Below are 26,736 nucleotides of genomic sequence, written 5' to 3'. Positions count from 1 at the left end.
AAAATTTACCATAGCCCCCTTGAACTTCCCCTCCCAGCAGATCCAAGGGGAAAATGCACCCCCTGTTTCCACCCAGTCACTGAGGCCCAAGCACAGCTCATCCAGCCCCTGTCCACGGACAATCCTGATGACTGGGCAGGACAGCACAGAGGCCTGTGGCCAGGCTCCATCCCCCACCCCCACAGCTGAGAACACAGCCAACAGGTGCCGGCTCTGGTCAGGGAGCATGTGAATGGGTGCATGTGCATGCATTTGTGCACGTGCAGCCTTCAACAGCTCACCAAAACTCATTAAGTGCCTCCAGCCCAAGAACTGCCCACTCCTGCTGTAACTGCTGCTGAAGACTACACTCCATGGGCAGATCCAGGATTTTGAAGAGAGAGAAAAACAGTCTACAGGGCTGTGAAACAGGAGGGGGGAAAAAAGAGACCAGGAGTACCTAGATTGCAAAACTGCAGAAGAGAGGATAGAAACATGGTAAATTGCCATTAATGTTCAAAAAAAAAAAAAAAAGCATTGGAGTAGGTAGATAAAATGACTAACTTCATTTAATGTTTCCTTATCTTGAGAGTAAAATGTGCTCTCAAGATAAGGATAACATGTAGGTTGTCAAGCAACAAACAGCAAAAGCTGCTAATTAACTTTCATAAACTTGAAAACACTAGGGAAAGTAGATTGACAATGATACAAAAAATCAATTTTTCAATGCTTTTATCATGTCTACTCTTTATGAAGCAGAGGCCTGAAAATACATAATAGTAACTGATAATATCAACTCATTATCAAAGTAAACACCTGCAGCATATACTCACAGTTCATTGAAAAGAGTTTCTGAAAACATCAAAAATGTTAGTAGAGCAAAGCAACAAGAAAAACAAACTTAGGAGGAGGAGGATGGTCACAATTAAAACACACTTTACAAATGGCCCCACTATGACTCCCATATCAAGAGAAGAGGGCCTATGGACACATTATGTAAAATAAAAGAGAAAATGCCCAGTCCAATAGACAGAACATGCTAAAGCCTGGAGAGAACAGCACAAGACCAGAATAAATAGCAGAAAATGATTAATGCCAACAAAGAAAGAAGTTATCAAATGTTAAAGCAATAAAAAAAAAAGTGGCAATTAACAGAAGAGTTAACAATATTTAACTAACTTCCACTGCATTTATTACTTTTATTTAATCTTGGTCTTTTTAAGTTTTATATGATAAGCTACTTTCTGATGTATAGTAGTTTCTCCTCTACTCAGTTTTTGAATACTGGCTAACCACCTTCTCTTTATGCCTTACATTCACCTCCCTGCTCCCATACCTACTACCCTGTCCCTCCCCATTATAACCGCCAATCCATCCATCTACCAGTCAAAGAAACACTCATGCATAAGTGGCTAGTTATCAGAAGTACCGTATTTTCATGCATATATCCCGCGGGGTATACGCAATTTTACAAACAAACAAACAAAAAAAGGATGGCTGCAGGCTACACGAGGGTGCAGGCTATGCAGTCTTTTATGCAAGAGCACGTGTAGCAGAAGTTAATGAGCACATTGCTTGATTAGTATTCCCAGAAGTTAATTGCTTGATTAGTGTTTCAATTTAGTGCACCTTTAGCCAGTAGTTATCACAACATTAATAGTAAAAAACCTATGCTACAAAATCACATCTTTCATTGCAAACGTTAAAACAGTCTTTAATGAAAACATATAAATGTCTAAAAAACGTTCAAAAACCTTCAAAGTCCATATTGTAACTTGATTCCCCGAAATACACGTCTACAAAAGCAGCGCCATCAAGTTCATCGGCGTAGTCTTCCGAGTCGGTGTAGTCTGACTCCTCACCCCATGCACCGTCCAGGATTCCAGCTTTAAAGAAGCCGTTGATTATAGAGCTTGGTTTCACAGCTCTCCAGGCCGCAATGATCCAGTTACAAACTTCTGTATAGGTGGCTCGTTGCTGTTTTCCAGATGGGGTGAATGAACGTACACCCTGGCTCATCCATTTTCCCACTCCTTTCTCATGAAACATTTGAACGAATGGTTGACAGAGATATCCAATGGTTGGAGCTTACAGGTTAGTCCTCCAGGAATGACAGCAATATGCGCGCCGGCTTTATTTATTTGTTTCTGAACACTAGAGTGCTTGTGCGCTGCCATCACATCAAAAATTAGCAAAGATTTAGACACAAAAAACCCGCCTTGCCATGTTTGAAAACAGCGTTCTGTCCATCCTTGTTCATCCATCCTTTCTTATTGCAAATAACTGCAACTCCATTTGGAATCTTTTCTCTGGGCATCGTTACCCGTTTGAAAATAACCATCGATTTTAACTTTGCACCACTCACGGTGCACGCTAGCACAGTGATGAGATTTGTTCGCTCATGGCTGGTTGTTGATATTGCAATCATCTTTTTTCCACATTGATCAACTGTACTACTTGCTGGGACATCGAATGAAAATCGGTACTTCGTCCATGTTAATTATGTCTGCAGGACATAAATTATGCATGCTCCACTCTTTGCACACAAAATCGTGAAATTGTTAATTTTTCTTCCCAGTCACCTGGCAGTTTTTGCCCTACAGTAGTTCGTGAACGAACAGCTAAATTATTTCTGCACATAAATGTATGTGCCCAATTGCATCCACCCCCGAAGTCTGTTATTTTCATCTCATTTGCTATCACGCGGGCCTTCTGCCAAATAGCAATGGTTGACACAACTTTGTTGCTTTCTTGTTGAGCAACAACCCACTCTTTCAAGTTAGTTTCTAAAGTTGGCCATTTACAATGCATACCTCTGCGAGCATGCTTTCTCGGATTCAGAGTTTTCAAAATGCCTTCTTCTTTTCGCCATTCTCGCACCAATTTTTCATCCACAGACATTCTTGACCAGCTGCGCAATTGCCGTGTTTCTTGGCATGATCGATAACGAACAATTTGAAGTCGAATGTGTATGATTTTCTCTTGGGCATTTTGATCGGACCCTGCAGTAATTACCCCAGGAACTGCGTAATCACACACTCGCAACAACCTACCACAAGGTCATTCGTTTCAGCTTCATATGTTGCTTACTAATTAAGGCATAAGGATTTCGCTTGACCAGATGTTACAAACTGACAGTAAGTATAAACACACTTGAGCAGATGTTACAAATTGACAGCAGTAATTAGCACTCAAATGGCGATCCTTCTGGTAACAATTAACAACTAAACGGCTGTTACCCCCCCCCCCCCCCCCGTAACAACACTACCAGGTGCGGGGAATACATGGGTGCAAGCTATGCACAGACTTTTTTCTGAGATTACAATTTTCAGCGGGTTATGCACGGGTGCGGCTTATACCTGTGGGCGGGGTATATGCACGAAAATACAGTACTTTTGTGGCTAGGAAAGTGTATCTCTGCTTCTTTGTAGCTGCTACAACACTACTACTACTAGAAATACTTCCTTCTGGGAAGCCTGAAATAGTTTATCATGGTAGGTAAGAATGGAGTTTCATGCCATGTGTACTACAGAAAGGAAGGTGCAGAAGTTTTAATACTGAATTACTGAATGGTGTCAGATGTATTTACACTATTTAAACTAAACCATGCGATTCAATAAGAAGAATGAAAAGGATATTTTTAATGTTATGTGTACTGTGAAACCAAAAGTACACAGGTTGCCATGTACATTTGGTGTTTAATTACTTAAAAAGCTGACACCTAGTGGCATATTCTAGAAATCATCTTTCATATATGATGAGCACATATTTAAAACAGAGACAAAAGTATCAGAGATAAGGATGGTTCAAAAATCAATACATCTCTTTAAACAGCAGTGATTGTGGGACCAGATTTTGAGACTTTAAACTCTTCTCAACTTTATCATGTGAAATCGTGCATTATTTTGAGAACTAAATCACCAGTAAGAATGTTAAAATGACAAAAGATCAATAAATAATGTTTTCAAGCTCCAAAAGGAGATACCTATTTATGGGATACAAAATATTTCAGTTTTTTCCCACATTTTGCTACACTGGAATGAAGACAAAATATAGCTGGACAGTAGGATGTTGGACAAAAAATTAGATAAACTGCCGGTAAAAGATACAAACTTTGGATCTAGTGTGTAAATACAGAAAACGTTAGCAACTTGTGATGACTCAAAATTCAAAAGACCTACTGAGACTTAAATAGAAGACATATAATCATTTTATAATTGCTATAATTTTTCTTTTAAACCAAATTTAAATCAAACAGAACCAATTACTTAATTAGAAATCTCTTTGCTATGCCAATTAGTTGATTTTGCTACTGTAACTTCAAAAAACATGATTGTGTATTGAGTTATGGTTTGTAAAGATACAATAAAAGCCCCATAAGACTTTCTGCATGTCTTAAGTTAAGAAATGAAATATGAAGAAAAGTGGAGCAACTGGAATGAGCAAAACAAAAATCAGGCATTGCTAGTAATCTATAGTAACGGGCAACAGCACATATGTAATTTTCTGAAACTGCCTTAGCCCAGTTACATGCCCTACTACAAAAAAAACAGTGAGTCTTAACCATACTAGCCCAATGAGACTAGGTTCAGGTATACTTTTGACCTTTCTGAAGTCCTGGAAACAGGAGCCAGAGAGAAGGTACCACTAGACAGTGACTTGTTAAGAAACAGAAATAATTCTGCCTATAATTCACCCTCCCAGAGGGCTCACATTCTCTTTTTGCTCTTTTTCTGGCCCCATGAATCTTGCTCTTGGGCCAGTTCAACAGTCCATAAGACTAGTCCATAATCAAATGTTTAAGGCACCCTTCTGGAAGTGGAAGTTTAGGTATGAATCCCCTCGGACAGATGGACCCGTAGCCCAAGCACTGGACTTCCTGAGCAAGTGCTCTTATTATGAATTGTTAGACAAAAGACGGACTTTACACTGATCTCACTGAGCTGTCACTCAGGGCGTCCTGGTTCAGATAGATACCTTTCTAGGGGTGTACGAAGTGGGCAGTATTTGATTTGGATTCAGCCCGATTCAGGGGACAGTGATTCGTAGAAGGACTTGGGTACCTGTACACCAATGCCAGAAGCATGGGGAACAAGCAGGAGGAATTAGTCTTCATGCTTTCCACTGGGCACTACGATCTAGTAGGGATCATGGAGACCTGGTGGGACTCCTCTCATGACTGGAGTGTAGCCATAAAGGGCTATGTCCTTCACAGAAGGGATTGGGTAGGGAAGACAGGTGGGGGTGTTGTCCCCTATGTGAAGAAGCAGTACACCTCCCTACAGGCTGATGTTGGCCCCAAAGAAGAACAGTTTGAAACCTGCTGGGTCAAGCTCTGGGGTAGGTGAGGTGAGAGAGACCTGACTGGAGGTGTATACTACAGGCCGCCTAACCAATTGGAGGAACTTGATCTAGCATTCGCCCATGAACTAGTGGAGGCCGCACATGCACGGGACATGGTTGTCATGCATGACTTCAACTACCCTGAGATCTCCTGGAAGGAATGCTCGGCCAGCTCGGATCGATCATGATCCTTCCTGACCAGCACCAAAGAGCTTTTTTTTGACTCAGGAGGTGCAGAGGCCAACTAGAGGCAATGCAGTTCTTGACCTGGTCCTGGCCAAAGGGGATGACTTGGTGACCAACTTAAACAGAGGGCAGCCTAGGCAGCAAAAGGGCACAACAGCCCCCCTTGGCTCTCCAGGGAACTAGCGGACCTCCTGCATCTTAAAAGGAAGACCTACAAAGGATGGAGGACTGGAACCACCACCAAGGAGAAATACTCTGCTCTGGTCCGGACCTGCAGAGAGTAAACTAGGAAAGCCAAGGCTGCAATGGAACTCCAGCTAGCTACAAATATCAAGGACAATAAAAAGTCCATTTTTAGATATGTGGGGAGCCGGAGTAAAAGAAAGGGCAACAATGGACCCCTGATAAACTAGATGGAACAACTGACAACCAATGCCCATGAAAAAGCAAACTTGCTTAATGGGTACTTTGCGTCAGTTTTTCACCAGTCCCACGGGACCCCCCTGCCCACTGTGGGTCAGGGAGTCCCAGATGAGGGAGATTCCTTACCCTCTATTGAAGCTGATCTCGTGAAGGAACACCATAATAGGCTGGATACCTTCAAGTCAGCTGGCCCTGATGGTTTACACCCAAGGGTACTAAAGGAGCTGGTTATCTAGCATCATAGCTCAGCTCCTGGCACAGATCTTTGAGAACTCCCAGCGCTCTGGTGAAGTGCTCAAAGATTGGAAGAAGGCCAATGTGGTACCTATCTTCAAGAAAGGGAGGAAAGTAGATCCGGCAAACTACAGACCCATCAGCCTGACCTCTATCCTGGGGAAGGTCTTGGAAAAGATTATCAAAAAGAGGCCATCCTTAACAGACTAGCTGACGGCAATATCCTGAGGGATACCCAGCACGGGTTTGTTGCAGGTAGGTCTTGCTTGACCAATCTCATTTCCTTTTATGACCAGGTGACCTATCACCAGGACAAGGGGGAAGAGATTGATGTCATATATCTTGACTTCAAAAAAGCCTTCAATCTGGTATCCCACGATCACCTCTTGGCAAAATTAGCAAACTGCGGCCTCGACCACACCATGATCTGCTGGCTGGGGAACTGGCTCCGCGGTAGGACCCAGAGGGTGGTAGTTGATGGAAGTCAATCATCGTGGTGCACTGTGACCAGTGGGGTCCCTCAAGGCTCTGTCCTAGGGCCTATACTTTTTAACATCTTCATCAATGAGGTGGACATTGGTGTCACAAGCGGGCTGGCCAAGTTTGCCAACACCACCAAACTCTGGGGTAAAGCATCCACACCTGAGGACAGGAGGATGATCCAGGCAGATTTTGACAGGCTCATGAAATGGGCGGATGAGAACCTGATGGTGTTCAACACCAAAAAATGCAAGGTTTTCCACCTTGGGAGGAAAAACCTGCAGCATGCTTATAGGCTCGGCAGTGCTATGCTGGTTAGCACTACAGATGAAAGGGACTTGGGGGTCATGAATGACCACAAGATGAACATGAGTCTTCAGTGTGATACTGCAGCTAGTAAAGCGAGCAAAATGCTGGCTTGCATCCATAGATGCTTCTCAAGCAAATCCCGGGACGTCATTCTCCCGTTGTACTCAGCCTTGGTGAGGCCGCAGCTGGAGTACTGCGTCCAGTTTTGGGCTCCACAATTCAAAAAGGATGTGGAGAAGCTTGAGAGAGTGCAGAGGAGAGCCACGCGCATGATCAGAGGTCAGGAAAACAGACCTTATGATGAGAGGCTGAGAGCCATGGGACTCTTCAGCCTGGAAAAGCAAAGGCTCAGGGGCGATTTGGTGGCCACCTATAAGTTTATCAGGGGTGTTCACCAGGATCTGGGGGAGCATCTGTTTATCAGAGCACCCCAAGGGATGACAAGATCGAACAGTTACAAACTCCGCCACGACCAATTCAGGCTAGACATAAGGAAGAACTTCTTTACTGTCCGAGCCCCCAAGGTTTGGAATAGACTGCCGCCGGAGGTGGTTCAAGCACCCACTTTGAACGCCTTCAAGACACATTTGGATGTTTATCTTGCTGGGATCCTATGATCCCTGCTGACTTCATAGACATTTGGGCTGGAAGGGACCCTGAAGGATCATCAAGTCCAGCCCGCTGCCCCAGGGGCAGGAAATCTAGGTGATAGTGACCATGAAATCATTACGTTCACAGTCTGTCGCAAGGCTGACCAAACATATACCAAGCTCAAAGTCGTAGACTTCAAAAATGCAAATTTTAGTAAGCTCAGGTCACTAGTAGAGAATGCCCAGAGAGACCAAGGACCACAGGTAAAGGGAACACAAAAAGAATGGTTGTTCCTTAAAGATACAATCCTTAAGACTCAGAGAATATCCATTCCATGGAGAAAAAGTAGCAGAAGGGTCAAAATCCCCCCTTGTCTAAGCAGGGAAGTTGCAGCCCTCCTACAGAAAAAGGAAGAGGCATACAAGCAATGGAAGCTTGGGATAGGCTCTAAGGAAGACTACTTGTAGAAAACAGATTAGGCAAGCTAAGGCAGAAACTGAACTAAAACTAGCTACAAGAACCAAGGACAACAAGAAGTCCTTCTTTAGCTATGTAGGGAGTAAAAGGAAAACTAATGGGAGTGTGGGGCCACTGCTCAATGCCTCAGGATAGCTGGTCACAACCACTCAGGAAAAAACTGAACTCCTAAATGACTACTTTGCCTTGGTCTTTCACAAGACCAAGGGGAACAACATGCCAGGTAGGGCACAGAACGAGCAGGGTGGGATTGACACCATTCCCACCATTGCCATAGAACTGGTGTATGATCAATTAAAGAAATTAGACATATATAAATCAGCAGGACCGAATGAACCCCACCCAAGAGTGCTGCAAGAGTCGGCAGAAGTAATTGCAGAGCCCCTGGTAAAGGGCTTTAAAAAATCATGGGCCTCTGGAGAAATCCCAGAGGACTGGAAGAGGGCTAATGTTGTGCCCATCTTCAAGAAGGGGAAACGTGAAGACCTGGAAAACTCCTGGCCAATCAGCTTAACTTCTATTCCAGGGAAAATCCTAGAAACATTCATCAAAGAGGCTATACATGACAAACTTGCAGAAGGCATGATACAGAATGACAGCCAGCATGACTTTGTTGTGGGCAGGTCTTATCTGACCAACCTCATTTCTTTCTATGATCGGGTGACTTGTCAGCTGGATGAGAGAAAAGCGATTGACATCATATACCTCAACTTCCAGAAAGCCTTTGACCTGGTATCCCACAAGGAGCTGATCAGAAAACTGGAAGATATCGGGCTCAACTGCAGGACCGTCAAATGGATACAAAACTGGTTGCGAAGTAGGACACAGAGAGTCCAAATGAATGGACTGGTGTCATCCTGGCGAGATGTGGGCAGCGGTATACCCCAGGGGTCGGTACTTGGTCCTGTGCTGTTCAATATTTTCATCAACGACCTGGCTTAGGGGGTGAAAAGCCCATTGGCCAAGTTCGCGGACGACACCAAGATATAGGGTTGTGCAGACACAGCCACAGATAGGCTGCAGATACATGGAGACCTAGACAGGCTGGTGGGCTGGGCAGAATGGAACCAGATAAGATTCAATATAGAGAAATGCTAAGTGCTACACCTTCAAAGGAAGAACCCCTAGCCCACCTATACCCTGGGCATCGCTAACCTGACTAGCATGACAAATGAAAAGGATCTGGGGGTAACAATAGACAGCAGCATGAATATGAGCCAGCAATGCAATGCAGAAGTTGCTAGAGCCAATAAAATTCTGGCATGCATCAATTGATGCATCTCCAGTAAATCCAAAGAAGTGATTCTCCCGCTTTACTCATCATTGCAGTGGCCACAGCTGGAGTACTGCATTCAGTTCTGGGCACCGCACTTCAACAAGGACGTGCTAAAGCTCGAGAGGGTCCAGAGAAGGGCCACCTATATGATCAGGGACTTGCATGGCAACTGATACAAAGAGAGGCTGAGGTATCTCGGACTCTTCAGCCTAAAGAAAAGAAGGCCTAGAGAGGACCCGATTGCAGCTTACCTCTATATCAGAGATGTACACCAGGGGCTCGGTGAACAACTGTTCACCAGGGAGCCCTGGGGGAAAATTAGAAACAACGGCCAAACTCCTAGAAGATAGTTTCAGGATAAACATTAGGAAAAAATTCTTTACTACTGGGGTGACCAGACTGTGGAACAAGCTCCCCCCAGAGGTGGTGCAATCATCTACCCTAGAGGTCTTCAAGAAAAGACTGGACTGCCGCCTGGCTGGGGTCTTCTGACCCCAGATTTCTTTCCTGCTCATGCAGGCGGCTGGATTTCATGATCCTTCAGGGTCCCTTCCAGCCCAATGATTCCATGAAAGCTGAAACTGCTTAGATTTTAACTTTCATCAATATATACCTCCTGCAAGTAAAGGGAAAATGCCTAGGAGTGACAGCTGTATGGTTATGCAGTTATTCTAGCCTCATAAGGATATTGTTTATTCATCTTTCAAGTTCTATATCCAAAAGAAGTAAAATATTATCAAATGACAGCTGTTTTTGTTTCTTACAGTAGTATGTACATAAAAATATTTTATATTTAAGAAGCCCCTTCAAAAAAAAAAAAAAAAAAAAAGAAACTCACAGGAACCATGCAACTTCAAGGCACATAACAGACAGACTGACATCTAATACAGGATACAGAGCACAGAACGTAATGACACAGCAAGGAAATGTTGCCCAGAAATTCTAAGGCAAATTCATACTCCGATGAATAAACTATTTCTATTGGGACCTTTGAGAGGAATTAATTATATTTAAAATACCCATGTACAAAATATTATATACAATTCAATCTGCTGTTCCGTACTGAATAGTTGAGCTGATGCTATTAAGATTTGAACCCATAAAACGGGCAGATGAGGCAGTTTACCCATTTCAAAACTAATGTTTAAAACATCAACACATCCGTTCTGCTTAAAGACAGGGATGTGAGTCCAAAACAAGTGAATAACCTCCATATTATGCTCATGGTCATTATTCAAAGGTGGAGCCTCTAAGAATTTCCTGGTATTGTTGTCTCCCCTTCCAGCAAGTCTGCCCTGAAATATTCTAAACGTGTTCTGACAACATTGTATTGTACTATACTAGAAATAGCAGTGTTTGTGCAATCAAATACCAAATTATAGAGCAGCAATAGCAAGGCTATAGTTAGAACTGGACATTTCCATTCTAAACACTTAGTTGTCATTCACTTACATGATTTTAAAGTGAATTACCTTCTGGATGGATATTCCTCTCATTCAGTCTTTGAAAAAAGAGCTTGGTAGGTCTCAAAAATGTTGCTGTTCTGCGTAGGGATAAAACCAATAACTTTCATGGTGAAAGACAGGGAGGTCAACCCATCCCCATAGAGTTAATCGCCAAGTGATCAGTCAGGGCACTCATCGAGGATATGGGAAACCAAAAGACAAAGTCTTGACTTGCCCAACTGAGATCAGGGATTTGCACTGCAGTGTCCAACATTTTCAGATGAATGCCCTAACCAGCAGGCTATTGGATAATCTGGGTTGGGTGTTTTTCATTTTCTCCTGCTGGAGCTGTTCTACTTCGCATAAATAACTGAATATTCAATAGGCCAGAAGGCAAGAGATTGACTTTTTAGCCCAGCGGTTATGGCACCTACCTGGGATGGAGGAAAACAGAATAATTACGCGAACTAAAAAAGTTCCTAAAGGAGAGAGAGGTCCACCCCCAAACAGCCAATAGTCTGGTGGTTACAACACCCGCTGGACCATCAGGCAACCTTGTAAGCCTCTGTAGATCTAAAATGGAAGGAGCTGAGTATACCTTGAGCTCCTACCACCCATGTGAGTGTCCTAAACAACAATCTCCTCTGGAGTCCATCTATCAGCATCTCTCTCGTTTAGCCAGCAATTCCATCCTTTTAAGAATTGGAGCGCACACTGCCATGAAAAGTGTTGATTCAATTCGATTTTTGAATTAGCATTTATAATCAAAACCAATTTTAGTCAGACAATTCCTAGTCAGTTTATTTCCCCCCCAGAAGATTTTGTTTTGCATATTAAAATGTAAAGATAATCTAACATTCTCAAGTTAGGAATATGTGCTAAAAATCAAATTAAAAAAAAGTATTCCTAGTCCTTGAGACAACTTACCAGGTACTTTAGTACAGGTGGATAAATTGCTTTATTTTAAAACCTCAGGTGAAAACATGAAAATAGTTCTCAGTGAGGAACATTTACTTCCTCCCTGCTTAAAATAATGATGAAATAACAAAATAATGAATTTTAGACTGGAGAGTTGCACAGTTCACTGCTTCTGTAAAACAAGCTCATTGCACACCAAGGGCTCCTTGCATCCCTCCATTCTCCCTGAACACGATCCCATCTCCCTCTCTTTGTTACTGACTCTAACATTTCCTCCCATGATCCCATGCTCCCCATGACACCCTTCCCCCCATCCCATCCCATCGATACTTGTGACCTTGCTCCCTTCTCCCCTCCCATACCACAGCTTCTACGTATCTATCTTTCTTCCCCACCCCACTCCCAAACTATTGTTTTTACTCAGATTTAAAAGGAATAGGAACACAGCTATTGCTGCCTGCTTTTTTCTCCCCCCTCACCATGGAACAGGCATGGGGGGAAGCAGCATACTAGGAAGGAAGAATGAAAGTTTCCTCACTATCCTCTTCATTTTCCCACTCAGCAAGGAACATTTAATTTAAAATTCAAATATATTCTAGTTTTCTGATTTTAATCAAAATCAACAAGTTGGCCTAAAATGTTCCCCAAAATCTGATCCAAAACTAAGATTCAAAACTTACTGCATTACATGCCAAAGTTGACTTAGGCATTTGCTTTATTCAGCCAATGACAAATAAGAAGATGATAATATCTTTTTTCTTTTAAATAGCAAATTATGCCTGCTCGGTAAGTTATACTATTTACTAAGTTATGCATAGAGACAGGGCACATATCAAGGCATATACATATTTTACTCTCAGGATCCCCTCAGAGCACTGGTTAAATGACTGTCTGTTGAATTGAAACAGACTAGTAAAAATATATGATTAAGCAATTGGATCATACATTTTATCAAGTCATGTGTACTTTAGGTCTTGGTAGGCTGTGATGAGTCAAGTCAATGTTTCACATGTCTTGCTACACCCTACAATAGAACCATCACCATTCCTGGATCTTACAGCTGCATCTCCAGAAATGTTATACATCTCATCCAGTGCACCAAATGTCCTGATGGGAAATATGTTGGAAAAAACAAACAACAACTGTGCACCAAAATGAACACACACCAAAAATCTATCAAAGACAAAAATACCCAACTACCTGTGGGGGCACTCTTCTCACAAGACCATCACTACCTCTCCAATCTCTCAATTCTAATCCTCAAAGGGAACTTACAAAACACCTTTTGTAGATGAGCCTACGAACTTCATTTCATAAATCTACTGGATACAAAAAGTCCTGGACTCAATGTAGACATTGGTTTTATGACACATTACAACCTGCCTGACATCTGATTCAATAGGTACCTGCTTGACCTAACCTCTTACATTCTTCTTCTCCCCCCCACCTTTTCTCCCTTCCCCTACTTTCCTACCCTATGTCTCCCTGATTTCCTACTATTTCCTTCTTCATTGAGAGCCTTTCTTACCCTGTATATTTACCTCTGTAATGTTTCCCTTTGGCCTTTTTTCCCCCCTGCTTTCTTCCCCCTCCCTCCTCTGCTTTACCTTTTATTTCTCATTTCTACCTTTTTATATTTACATTACATCCTCTCACATTTTGAGCTCCTCTCATTCCTGTTTTCTTAATCTCCAACTATTATTTTTCACTGACAGACTCTTTTCCACCCCGTAGTCTATCACTGCAATGCTTCCCTTCAGCTTTTTTTCCCCTGCCGTCTTCCCTCACCCCTCTCTGCTTTATCTTTTGTCTTTCTAATTGCGACCTATTTACATTCTCACTGACATCCTGTCACACTTTTAGCTTCTCTTATTTCCTGGAGTCTCAGAACAGCAGAGACTCCCTAAGCCTGAAGAAGGGTGACTGTACCCAAAAGCTTGCTAAGACCCTTTTTTTCCAACTAGTCAGTTGGTCTAATAAAATACATCACATCTACTCAAAAAAACTTGCCTGACTATATCCTTAGACCAACACAGCTACAACCAAAAACCCAGCAATGTTTCACATGGCATGACAGGGAACCAGAGGCTTTTGTCACTTTAAGCAGAGAGTGCATAGAGTAGGCCAAGCCACATGACCGGGAGGGGTGGGGTTTGGAGACATATATACCCAGGGCCGGAAGAAAGTGGGCAGTCTGGCCCTATATGCTGTGTGAGAAGAAGCTCCTGGGAGAGAGGGGCTTCAGGAAAGACCCATGGACAGCCAGGCTACACAGGGAGCTAGACGGGGCAACTGAAGGGGACGTATGGCTTGGGGTGGGGCATTGGCCCATAGTGAGGATTAAGGTAAGGTTTGGGAACCAGTTTGCTTGTGTGTTATATTTAAGTTTCTACACTGGAGGACCAGATTGTGACTATAGGGGTGATATGGTGGGCCAAGATTAATGTCTGCAAGACAATTTAGTGCCTGAGAGCAAGACTGATACTGGTCAGGCACATGAAGCACAAGATAGTTGAGGGACTGAAGCATTCTAGGGCCCTGGGGCAGCCTCCCGCAATACTATAAATTCCATCAAGGCACGACAGGTGAGATAGAAAAGGGAGGAAAAGCCAGAGTGAGGCAGGTGTTGGTTGGCCATCAGGGAGTATCACAGCCACCCTCACAGCCAGATATGCTACACATGGAAAGAATGATCACTAGGACATTAGCTCAAGTTCTCAAAAAATTCTGAAAAAACTCAGGTCACAACTGAAACCTGTATCTTAAACACATACCAATTTCAAATTAGTTACTTTATTCCAACCATCAGTTAATTTATTCCAAGTGTTGCTTCCAACCATCTTCTGTATTTAGGAAAATTGCTACAATATTCCTGTGTGACAGAAATGTTACATAGAACTTGAAAATTAAAATTACCTCAAGATCATCCAGTGAACGGGTAATGCTAAATCGCTTAGATCTTCCAAATGATCTCCGAACAGAAGACCGTTGAGGGGCCTGAGGTAATCCAACTGAATGCCCAAACTTTGCGCCCTAAAGACAATAGAAAATTGAAAATTATTTTTACCTGTATTTAATTTTAGTACTTTACTTACCTGGGACAAATCTTCAGAGGCAGCAACAAATTTTCAGAGGTGCTCTCCTTTTATCCAATTTTACATCTGTTCAATTATACAGAACAGTGGGAGGTGTTTCCTCCAGCATCACTAAACCAATAACGGTAGATGCCACAGGGGGTAATGAATATAAGATGAAAGATCACTCTAGATCAGTGATTCGCAACCAGGGTGCCACCAGATCCTTTAAAGTGTGCCACAATGTGTGAGGAAGTAAGGTAAGTAGAGAACACAAGCCCAGGCTTTTCCCTACCTGAAGGATCCCCCACATATACTGCTCAGCCCCTGGGCAATGATGTAAGCACTGTGATATATGTTGGTTTGTTAAATTGTGCGCCATTCAATTCACAAAAGGTATGGAAGGGTGCCTCAAGTCTAAAAGATTTGAGAATTACTACTCTAGATATATCTGATTCAGTGCTCTCCCTAAAGCATCCACTTCTGTCACTGTCAGAGACAGGACCACTGGTCTGATCCAGTAGGGCACTTCTTATGTTCTTACATCCTCATAGCACCAGGAAGGAGGGAGGGAGCAGAAATTTCTAAGGGCACAAATAGAATTAGGCACTCACTTTCAGTGGGAGCTGGCTGTTCTCCTTTGTGCCTTTGAAAATATCTACTAATAATTAAATTAATGTCATGAACATACTTTTTCCAGCCTAAGGCAAACACTTAGAAAGAAATGAGTTTACAAAAATGAGTAGTCAACAAGAGTTTTGCCGGGATTAGAAGAAAAGCACAAGACAATCCTAGCACTCTGCTGTCATGACTAGAGAATAGTAACTCATGGTCTCTAGACAATGCTTCAAACCTAGAATCCATCTTACCCAGCCCCTGCCTGCATGATATACACTCCCCACTTAAGTACTGATATTCTCAGTACTCAAGCTTACACCCATAAATTCCAACTTTCTAAATTACAGGAAGTATAAGGAAGGAAGTTGCCAGACTATTCTTTTATTTTACCATCATAACTACTATTGTATGCACCTACAAAACAAAATCAAATGGTCTTTTGGGTTTTTAATGTCCTATAAGCATGTTCCACACTACCTTCCTCAAACAGTATATGCAGCTCAATCTATCCGAAGTCTGAGCCTCTTCTCTGTTCCCTCACTACAACACCCAAGTTTAGAAGGGTCACTGTATTTGTGTTGTTTTACATATCTTGAATTCCTTCCCCAGTATATACTACCTTAAAATATTTCTTTTCCCTATAACAGATGACAGACTCTACCATACTGAAGCTTTCCTGTATTTCATTTCTGCACCTTCCTCAGTAGGACAAGCATCATTTTGGCTTTGATATGGCAAATCTCTATTACTTATATTTTTATTTTTTTCCTTCTAGTGTTAGGACTCACTGTTTCCAACTCTAAAATATCTTCTCTTTTCTGAGCATTTTGTTTGTCTTTGTTCAAAAGTCTATATATGTCACATTAAGTAACTAAGCAAACATAATTCTACATTTTTATAATTAGATGTTAACAGCTTATTGTACAAAATAGAGAAAAACAGCTAGCGCATTATGCAGCCTTCTCACTGTTACGTAAGAGAATTTATCTGACATCTTTACTGAAAAAAATTAATATCTTGCTGTTTGTTCACCCATATGTATTCAATATGGCTCTTTAAAAGTATACAGATTCACCCAAATGAACCATATTTACCATCGACTCCTACAAGAATGCTTTACAAATACCAAAGCCTAATATACCAAACAGGAATCTGAACCCAATTTCTGCAGCAAACCCCCCTACTTTCCTTGGCATGCCTCTGCAACAGACTGGAACTTTGGTATTTCAAGGAAATATTAAATAATGAGGATGCTTATAGATTCATAGATGTTAGGGTCAGAAGGGACCTCAATAGATCATCGAGTCCAACCCCCTGCATAAGCAGGAGAGAGTGCTGGGTCTAGATGATCCCAGCTAGATGCTCATCTAACCTCCTCTTGAAGACCCCCAGGGTAGGGGAGAGCACCACCTCCCTTGGGAGCCCGTTCCAGACCCTGGCCACTCGAACTGTGAAGAAGTTCTTCCTAATGTCCAATCTAAATCTGCTCTCTGCTAGCTTGTAGCCATTATTTCTTGTAACCCCCAGGGGCGCCTTGGTGAATAAATCCTCACCAATTCCCTTCTGTGCCCCCGTGATGAACTTATAGGCAGCCACAAGGTCGCCTCTCAACCTTCTCTTGCGGAGGCTGAAAAGATCCAGTTTCTCTAGTCTCTCCTCGTAGGGCTTGGTCTGCAGGCCCTTAACCATACGAGTGGCCCTTCTCTGGACCCTCTCCAGGTTATCTGCATCCCTCTTGAATTGCGGTGCCCAGAATTGCACGCAGTACTCCAACTGCGGTCTGACCAGCGCCCGATAGAGGGGAAGTATCACCTCCTTGGACCTATTCGTCATGCATCTGCTGATGCACGATAAAGTGCCATTGGCTTTTTTGATGGCTTCGTCACACTACCGACTCATGTTCATCCTGGAGTCCACTAGGACTCCAAGATCCCTTTCCACTTCCGTGCCACCCAGCAGGTCATTCCCTAGGCTGTAGGTGTGCTGGACATTCTTCCTCCCTAGGTGCAGCACTTTGCATTTCTCCTTGTTGAACTGCATTCTGCTGTTTTCTGCCCACTTGTCCAACTTGTCCAGGTCTCCTTAAAGCTGTTCCCTGCCCTCCGGCGTGTCCACATCTCCCCATAACTTTGTGTCATCTGCAAACTTGGACAGAGTACATTTCACTCCCTCGTCCAAGTCACTGATGAAGAAATTAAAGAGTATCGGTCCAAGGACCGAGCCCTGCGGGACCCCACTGCCCACACCCTTCCAGGTCGAAACCGACCCATCCACCACGACTCTCTGGGTCATTTAATTTGACATGAAAACAAATGATGCAGTAAAACTGGTAGGCTTATATTCAATTTTTTCCACTCTCTGCACACACATTTTCAGTTTTTAGTACAGCAACATTTTTTTTTGTACAGATAAAGAAAAATTATGCTGGAAAAGTTACCAGAAAGAAGCCAGAGATTTGGCAACTGTAAAGCAGACTACTGAGGTCTGTAACCTGATGGACCACTTGGGATTGTAGGAAGATTATACAAACTAGACATTTCTGCTTAATCAACAAAAATTTGAGGATATTTAAGTTGTAGAATTATAGAAAATGAGGGTTGGAAGGGACCTCAGGAGATCATCTAGTCCAACCCCCTGCTCAGAGCAGGACCATCCCCAACTAGATTATCCCAGCCAAGGCTTTGTCTACCTGCATCTTAAAAACCTGCAAGAGATGGAGATTCTACCACCTCTCTGGGTAACCTGTTCCAGTGCTGTACTACCCTCCTGGTGAGAAAGTTTTTTCCTAATATCTAACCTAGCTCTTGTAGCCCTTAGGTTTCAAAGTTAGCATCCATGAACAGGACAGCGCATAACTTTCAGAGATGTTTTTCAAGTTATTTGCAGATCTAAGCAAATATCATCACATTAAGTTTACATTTGGTTTCTATTTTAAGGCTGCTTGGAATCTCAAGGTTTAGAATAATTTCTCTTCACTTAAATGAAAGTTTGACTCTGAAGCAATCCTTGGTAAGGAGTGGACCCTGTGTTACATTCAAAAGGATCCACTGCTATTAGCCTACAATAGATTGGAACAACGGTTTATTCCCAGTACACTGAGAGAATGGACAAATGAACAAATAATAGCAAATTTTAAAAAGTTAAGGACTTATAGACATTAGGGCTGGGAAGGACCTCAAGAGATCATTGAGTCCAGCCCCCTGCCACAGGGGCAGGAAGTCAGCTGGGGCGAAGGGATCCCAGCAAGTTAAACATCCAAATGTCTCTTAAAAGAGTCCAGAGTAGGTGCTTGCACCACCTCCAGCAGCAGTCTGTTCCAGGCCCTGGGGGCTCAGACTGTAAAGTTGTTCTTCCTTATGCCCAGCCTGAAAGGGTCTTGGAGGAGTTTGTGACCGTTTGACCTTATCATCCCTTGGGGTGCTCTGGTGAACAGGTGCTCCCCTAGTACCTGATGTACACCCCTTATATATTTTAGGCAGCCACCAGGTCCCGTTCCCCACCCCCGCAAGCCTGTGCTTTTCCAGGCTGAAGAGTCCCATAGCTCTCAACCTCTCAGCACAAGGCCTGTTCTCCTGCCCTCTGACTTAACATATAATCAGCTGTTTCATGGTAATAGTTTGTCCTTTCCCTTAGTGTGCAGTAGCTCACAAGCCATTACTGAAGAGCGGTTAAAGTGGGCAGGTATTTATCCCACATCAACTTGCTGTAATTTGTCAGTTTGTCTATACTCTCAGTGTTCTTCCTATATTTTATACACACACACGCACGCACGCACGCACATATGTACATCTATGTAATCAGAAAGCTTGGCTACTTTTCAATTATGCCACTACCAACTGTAGAATTTCAAAGACTCTATTTTGTGAGAAACAAACAAATATGATAAAATAAGGTAGGCACTTCTACAGCCAGTTACACTGATATAACCAGTATTTTGAGGGAAAATGGTATACTGAAACCAACAGACAAAGCAGCTGCACATTATGTCTTAGTGCAGGGGCGAGCAAAATACTGCCCGCAGGACGCATCCAGCTTACCAGGCAATTTCATCCAGCCTGCAGGTGCTCACCAACTAATAGTACCCTGCTCAGCCCACGCTCCCTGTTCCCACTTTTGTGGGCAGAATGGATGCTGCTGCCGCTGCCAGGGGACCTGCTTGGCCTCCCCAGCATCCCGCTTGCTCCAGGCACCAGGCAGGGAAGCAGCAGGGGCAGTAGGAGGGGGAGCTGCAGCTGGGCCAGAGCACAGAGCATGGGACTAGGGCTGGCAGCAGTGCCTGTGCTCAGGGGGCCAGTGGAAGTACAAGCTTGGTGGGGGGGGGGCAAGGTATCGGTGTGAGGGAGGCTGGGGAACTCCCGCACGGCACATAGCCCCCACCACCAGCAGCCACAGCAGGTGGCAAGTACTCAGCGTGCTTGTGGCCCATGCAGGTGCTGCCACCTGGTAGTGCACGGCTTCATCCAGTGCTGCAAATGAAAGCAAAGAGGGAGCCAGGCTGGCCCACTTCTATCACGCAGGGCTCTACATGGCACGTATGCAGCTCCCGGGAATCCAGTGCCACAGGAGGAAGCCCTGAGCAATGGAGCTGGCTGCCTTCACTGCTCCCTGCTGTGCAGGTCCTGAGACTCATCCAGAAGTGATGGGGTGCCCTACCCACCGCTTCCTGGCACAGGCCTGCATGGGCCACAAGTACCCTGAGCACCCACCACCTGCTGCAGCTGCTGCTGCTGCCAGTGGCAGAGCCTGTGTGCCATAGGTGGGAGTGTGGGGGGGGGTCCCCACACACCCCCACCCTCCCTCACACCCCACAAATGCCACAGACCCACATCCTGCCCCCACAAGCCCCACACATACACACACACTCAACAGACCCTATAGACCCCCCACACAAAGCCACACACCCCTACACAAAGCCATACCCCCCCACACAAAGCCACCATACACACATACCCACCCCAACCACGCCCACACACAATATACAAGAGTAAGACTTTATTTTTGAGTTATTACGCAATCGCTTCAATATACACTACGCAAACACAAATCATGTCAAAAATATTTTTTGAAATAAAATTAAAATAGGTTATAGTAGGTGTTTGATTTTTAGTATATGATTTGGGGGGGGGTTTTGGTTCCAAGATGGCAACCCCTCCTTCCCCAAAAAAATACTGGGGCGGGGGTGGGCACAAGGGGAGGAACTTCCAGTGGTAAAGGTCAGAGGTGAGGGGTGGGACTTCTGGTCCCAAGATGGTGTCCAGGGAGCAGGGCACCTGTCAAGGCGTGGGACTACCCTTGCAGCCCTCAACAAGTCACCATTAAGCTGTAGCTGTCCCCTTCACTGTTTTGTGGCACTGAGCAGCCCTGAGTTGCGAGTGCCCTCACTGCCCACCTGCACCCCCTGTCCTGCCAGTGCCCTTCACTCTTCACCTGCTGCCCCCAGGCCCAAGCACCCCAGCACATGGGGCAGGAGAGAGTGTATGTGGGGTTAGGGGGTGCCCAACCATAGGTGGTGCCACAAGTGATGAACCGGGGATAGGCATGGGGGCACATGCCACCCCAGATTTGTGTGCCCACAGCAGGGAACAGAGCTGTTGCCTGGTCGGACCTGCACCAGCCAGAAGCTGCCTCCACAGCCCAGGAGGGCAGCATGGGGCAACAAGACACATTGCTGCTGCCACTGTCACCAGAACCCCCATGCCACCGGCAGCACAAGCAGTAATGGACTGGGAGAGGGGGGAGGTACTGCCCATACTTCCTCTTGCCACCAGTTGTTCATACACCAGGCCGCAGCTCTACCCCAGAGGGGAGGTTGGGTGGGGCCAGTGCGGGCAGCCTGAGGGGAGTGGCGGCAGCAGCAGCCAGGCAGCATGGTGGAGAGCAGCTGTCCCAGCTGCCTGCAGGTAAGTCTATGGCGAGGGACATAGACAATGCGTGGGAGGGGTACAGCCATGGCCTGGTGCATGAGCAGCTGTTGGCAGGAGGAGTAGAGGGCAGCACAGCCCTCCCAGTCCTCAGGCTGTTGGAAGTGCAACAGGAACAGGGGTCCCGGCAGTGGCAGCAGCAACAAGCCTCATCTCCCCACTCCCCTCTCCCACATTGGGTCCTGCTGACTGGGCTGCAGAGGCAGCTCCTGCCTGGTGCAGGTCCAACCAGGCTGCCACTCCATGCTCTGTTGTGGCAGCACAAATCTGGAAGGGGGGGCAGGTGCCCCTAACCCCTGCCCCAACACATCACCCGTGGCTCCCAAACCCTCCCTGGTAGTGCGCACAGTAGCAGGGAGCCTCCCCCTCACCTCAGCCCCCTCCTCCAAATAAGCTGCCTGTGGCTCTCCCTCCTGCTCCTCAGCCGGGCCTCACAGCCACACGTCCCCGCCCCTGCCCCAGGCCCCACGCACTGCCCCAGGCAAGTAGTGCCCCCAGCTGCCAACCCTGCCCCACTCCCTCCCTTGCTCAGCACAAGCTGCCACCACTGCCTCAATCTGCCCCCCACACACATCACCTATTCCCTCCGCCACCTTCCCACCCGTCACCTATGCCCCTTTCAGACTTACCCGCAGGCAGCGGGTAATACCTGGCTGTATTGCTGGCCACATACATACATGCATGCATTTATGAGCGTGTGCTCAGCTCCCCCAGACTGAGATTGACTGTCAGAAGTTCTGCGATCGGGAGCCACGGGACACACGTGGAGAGTAGACAGGACACAGTCCAGCAGCAGTGGAACACACATGGTTGGGCTGAGCTGTGTCCCCTGCCGCCAAGGCCAGACCAGGTAAATGGGCCAATCCCCCTCTGTGCCATCTGCCACCAAGTGAGTGGGGCCCCGGCCAGGCCAGGGGAAGGTCAGAGCCCAGGCAGCTCATCCAGGGGTGTGGGAGGGCTACCACCACTGCAGGCACCCTGACAAAGGACCAGGGGGTATGTGCCCTGTACACCATGCTCATCCCAAGCTCGCTGAAGATGGCAGCAGGATCCTAGCGCACACCCCTGTGAGGCCATGGCTGCACTGGCAGGTCCCGCACTGCTGCTCTGTGGCCTCCTCCAGGCAGGAGGCACGGCTCAGCTGGGACCTAACCCTGCCTTGGGGCTGCCCAGCCTGTACCTGCCCCACACCTGGGCCAGAGAAGCAGAATTCTGGGGCACTCTGCCCATGCAGGCTATTCCCAGGAAGGCACCGCTTGGCCCCTGCCCCCTTTGCCTGACGGGTTCCGCGTTCCATCCTCCCCCACCCTGCTCCCAGAGCCAGGCTCCAGCCAGGACCCATTTCCTCTTGGCAGAGCAGCAAGGACCATGTCCCAGGGCACAGAAGGGTCCCAGAGACACCAAGAGCCTAGGGGAGAACCTGCCCCTACTTGCTCCAGGCTCTCAGCTGCTAAAAGCACCAGCCCTGCTGCAGCTCCAAGCCAGGAAGGATGCAGCTCTGCCTGGCTGGGATTGGGGCAGGGCAGGGGGAGAAAGAGCAGGGAAGGCAGAAACTCGCAGTCCGGAGCCCCAGAAACCCTCCCACCACCCAGGGCCCCACACACCCCTGCCCCACTCCCACCCTCACCACAGGAGCCTCGATCTGCCCCCTCCCTTCCCCGCAGACTGACCTGCTGGGCAGGGGGGGAGGGAAGGGAAGGGGTGTGGTAGATCCTGGGTTGCCCTTTTCTTCAAAAAGTGATCTTCACCTTAAAAAGGTTGGAGACCAGCGCCTTAAGACAACTCCAGTTACATTCTAAGTGAAAGAAGATTCTAGACTGCTTTCTGAATCATTGGATCCAGATATTAAGCACATGTCAATGGCCCAGTTTAAAATTTAAAAGGGCTTATTTAAAGTCAGTAAAAAAACAAGCACAGCATATGGAGTATGAAAAAACCACTATTAGAACTATATAGGAATACAAACAAAAATAGGAAGCTATTACCCAATCAAAAATTCATTTGAGGTTTTCTGACACACTGATCCAAAAATAAATATCTAGCACTTGGAGGACACGCAGCAATCACATAAGAGCAAACATGGAAAATACAACCACATCCACAATGAGACTAAAACAGTGCCAAAGAAGTGCTTATAAAATCTGTGGAAACCCATTAAAGTTAAGCATTTGCCTAGCTGACTTGAACAATGTACAACAGTTTTAAAACTGTATGTACAGACCACCTCTCAGCCAGTGAGGGTCTTTCCCTTACACTGAGCGAAAAGCAAGAGATGCCCTGGGGAGTTGACTGAACCCGAACACTGCACTAAAGGCAGACCACTATTTATCTCCACCAAATAGTTCATGTCTCATTAAGTTGTTGCTGAAGTCTTCTTCCCCACCTGCCTGTCATATCCTTGCAATGATTTAGTCCCTAAACTGGACTTTCATTCTGTAAGGAAGACATGAGATGGAAATCTGTTTATCCTACCTACACACAAAAACAAAAAAAGGAACAACTAATTACAACCAAAGATTTGTGTGCGATCCTAAAGGTAACACACCTGTAAGCATTCAAGTCTATAGCTAGAGGAATTGTAGGGAGGATGTCACAGTTCTTCCTAGCCTCATTATACTATAAGCAGTTACAGAAAAATCACTACAGTTGAAAGTAATATTTTCCAAAGTAACATACTGCCATCTGGCTAACAAATGTACTAAAAGCATTTTTTTGCTACCTAGGCAATCTTCACCAAAAGGAAAAAGGCTTATCAACTCTTGTATCATCTACCATATTCACTCCCTTCCTGAAACTTACTACTGCGAGACCAAAGAAGCAGAACCACAGGAAAAGATGGCTGGTAGAAAATAATTCTAAGAAGGAAGACCAAATTCCTGAAACCAAGCTCTAGGATGGTAGACAAACTAAACTCTCTCTAAAAAGTCAGAAATTGGGTATTGTGAAATACTTTTGAAGGTCTGTCTCTTGTGAGGAGTTCCTAACAGTCTGCCCAGATATATGAGAATCAGCTGAGTATTGAAAGGCAAGTACCACAGCAGTGGAAACACCCAAAGTTTGCAACACAAGTATTTGCATTCTCAGTACTAAGTGTCATGGGGAAGGTGTAACATGAGATCTCTCTCAAAGGCTTAATCTTTTTATGCTGTGGCAGCAGAGGAAAAAGGAGACATCACACAGGAAGACAAAGGCATACAAAAGTGTTATAATATCCCAAGCCCTATTTTCATTCTTTATTTATAAATTGGCACACAAAAAACAGACTACTATTGCAGCTCTAAGAAGCTAACATACAGAAAGCTGGTACAATCAAACATTAAAACGTTTGGTGATTGGTTCAGATTATCTTCTATGGCCAACAGGAATTGTCAAACGAAGATTTACTGACTTAAAAATAAGCACTGCTCAAAATATGATCATACTTTTCTTTCAAATATGAAATAGCTTTATGGGAAACATTTTTACATGATTACCTGACCTTGCAAACAGGTGTGTGAACTAAATTACACTAATGTCAAAGCACTAAAAACAGAATTGGTGAAAAAGTGGGTTAGCAGCAGTTTGTAGATGGCTGTATCAGTTCAGGGAAAGGTGAGTGTAGAAATACACAAAATGATGGGGCTTTTGGGAGCAACGTCATCAATACTGGGGCTATACAAGAGACACTGCAGTAAACGAGGAATGAGTGAGGACTGAGCATTATGAAATGAGACTGGAAAAAACTAAGATAAGGTAGCAGAGGGCTGGGCTGAAAAATGAGTAGAAAAGGATGCCATATTAGAAGGAGGACATTTTTCAACAAGCAAATGAGACAGAGAGGGAAGCTGGGTCAAGAGAATATTCTAATTTGGTGCTTAAGTACAGGGAAGAGAGAAAAAGGAGTCAGTCAGTTGATGAAGTCCTAAAAAAAAAGTTCCTATCAATTATTCACAACCAAATGAAACCAAACACCTTCGCAAAAAGTCTTCCCCAATCTGTTTAAAGATATTCCGAGCAACAGAATCAGCTGAGGCGTCCTCTTATGTATTCCAGTAAGTGCATTTATCAAGCATCAAAACTCTTTTTAACTAGAACTGAACACAACTTACCTTTTACATGTATACTTTCTTTGAACCTCTGTATACTATAGAAATGCTTACAAATACCATATTGGCTATTTATCCAGAGCTCTTGGTGAACTTGTTCAACAGACGAACACAATCAGTCTTATCTCCTCTAATAAGTACAAGCAATAACATTAAAAGAAAGAAGAGTTTTAAAAATGGGACTGAACATTACAGAAGCAAGATGTACAAAGAGAAAATGCACAAAGCAAGAGGAAGAGTTCCCAAGAACAAATGCCTCTGAAAAAATGCTTGTAAAAATATGCGCTTATATATGTACCAAACTCTAGGAGTTGCAGTACAAAAAATGAAAGTTAGAGCTTTGTGCAGATATCCATAAACTATTTTTAATTTTTTTCCCCAAAACCCATTTACCTCTGGGTTGGAACAATTACTCCATCCATTGGCATGCATCTCTCCCAGAAAAATTTTGATTCCTTGGAGATGTATTCCTGTAAACTAGACCACAAGCTTGAGACAAGCCTGCATCAAGGGAAGACAGTTCTATTCAGACTTTGTCTATACTGCCCCAGCATTAGAGCCTGGGAAGGATGGGACTGAGCATTCCCTACCCCTGCCCAACACATCTGAGTCTCCTAAGACAGCGGAGGTCAACCTTTCTGGTAGACGTGCCACAAATTTAGCCTACACCTCCACCACTCCAATTCCCTTCCTGTGCTTTCTGCTCCCTGCCACACACAGGGACTACCCATGCCACTTGTGCCATTCATCAAACAGGCTGGTGTGTTAAGGCATTCCAGAGCCAGAAACTGGCCAGTTTGGTTGTTTCAGGCTCATCCCCAGAGCTTTTAGACTCACCAGAGAGTGAGGGTTTGAGAACAGACACCATGATGAAGAACACCTTCACCAGCAAACTTCCAGCTGTGGAGCATATTAGCAGAGTTTTCCACAGAATTTGTAGGTAAGCACCCCACTATAGCAGGATCAGCCACTCTTGAATGGCCCGTATTGCAACCTCTGTTGCTGTTTCTCCCACTACCACCAGCAGCTGGTTGTAGGGAAAATCAATGGCAAGAGAGAAGCTGCATTAACAAGTTCAGGGGGCCAGGATACACTCAGTCACGTTCTCCCTGGACAACACCACTGCCACTATATAGACAGGCCCTTTAAAGCCAGAAAGGACAATTGTAATAGTCTAGTGTTATCCCTCCATAACAAAATGCATACATTTCAGTAAGCAGTTCTTACATCTAACTGAATAACTGGAGAATAGGTTGACAACTTAGGGACTGTGTAAACAGGTAATATGAGACCACAATTATCTTGTCCTTCCTATACAGCTAAATAAAACAGGTATCCTTACTTGGGTCCCATAAGGAAAGAATGGAGATGTAGTAA

At 44.8% G+C, this 26,736-nt stretch overlaps 1 protein-coding gene across 3 annotated transcripts in view; it reads right to left on the bottom strand.

Moving 5' to 3' along the window:
- The window catches only part of RGS12 (regulator of G protein signaling 12), a 169,584-nt gene that overhangs the window by 108,328 nt on the left and 34,520 nt on the right, over window positions 1-26,736 (bottom strand). For all 3 annotated transcript variants that reach the window (XM_019479123.2, XM_006262642.4, XM_059721535.1), the window contains one exon: window positions 14,578-14,694. In XM_019479123.2, coding sequence (XP_019334668.1) covers window positions 14,578-14,694 — 117 coding nt within the window. The remainder of the gene's footprint in view (window positions 1-14,577; window positions 14,695-26,736) is intronic.

Source organism: Alligator mississippiensis, chromosome 2 (genome assembly GCF_030867095.1).
Source record: "Alligator mississippiensis isolate rAllMis1 chromosome 2, rAllMis1, whole genome shotgun sequence".
In the NCBI taxonomy this organism is placed as follows: Eukaryota; Metazoa; Chordata; order Crocodylia; family Alligatoridae; genus Alligator; species Alligator mississippiensis.
Note: the sequence above shows the minus strand (reverse complement) of the source record. Positions and strands in the feature narration are given on the sequence as shown.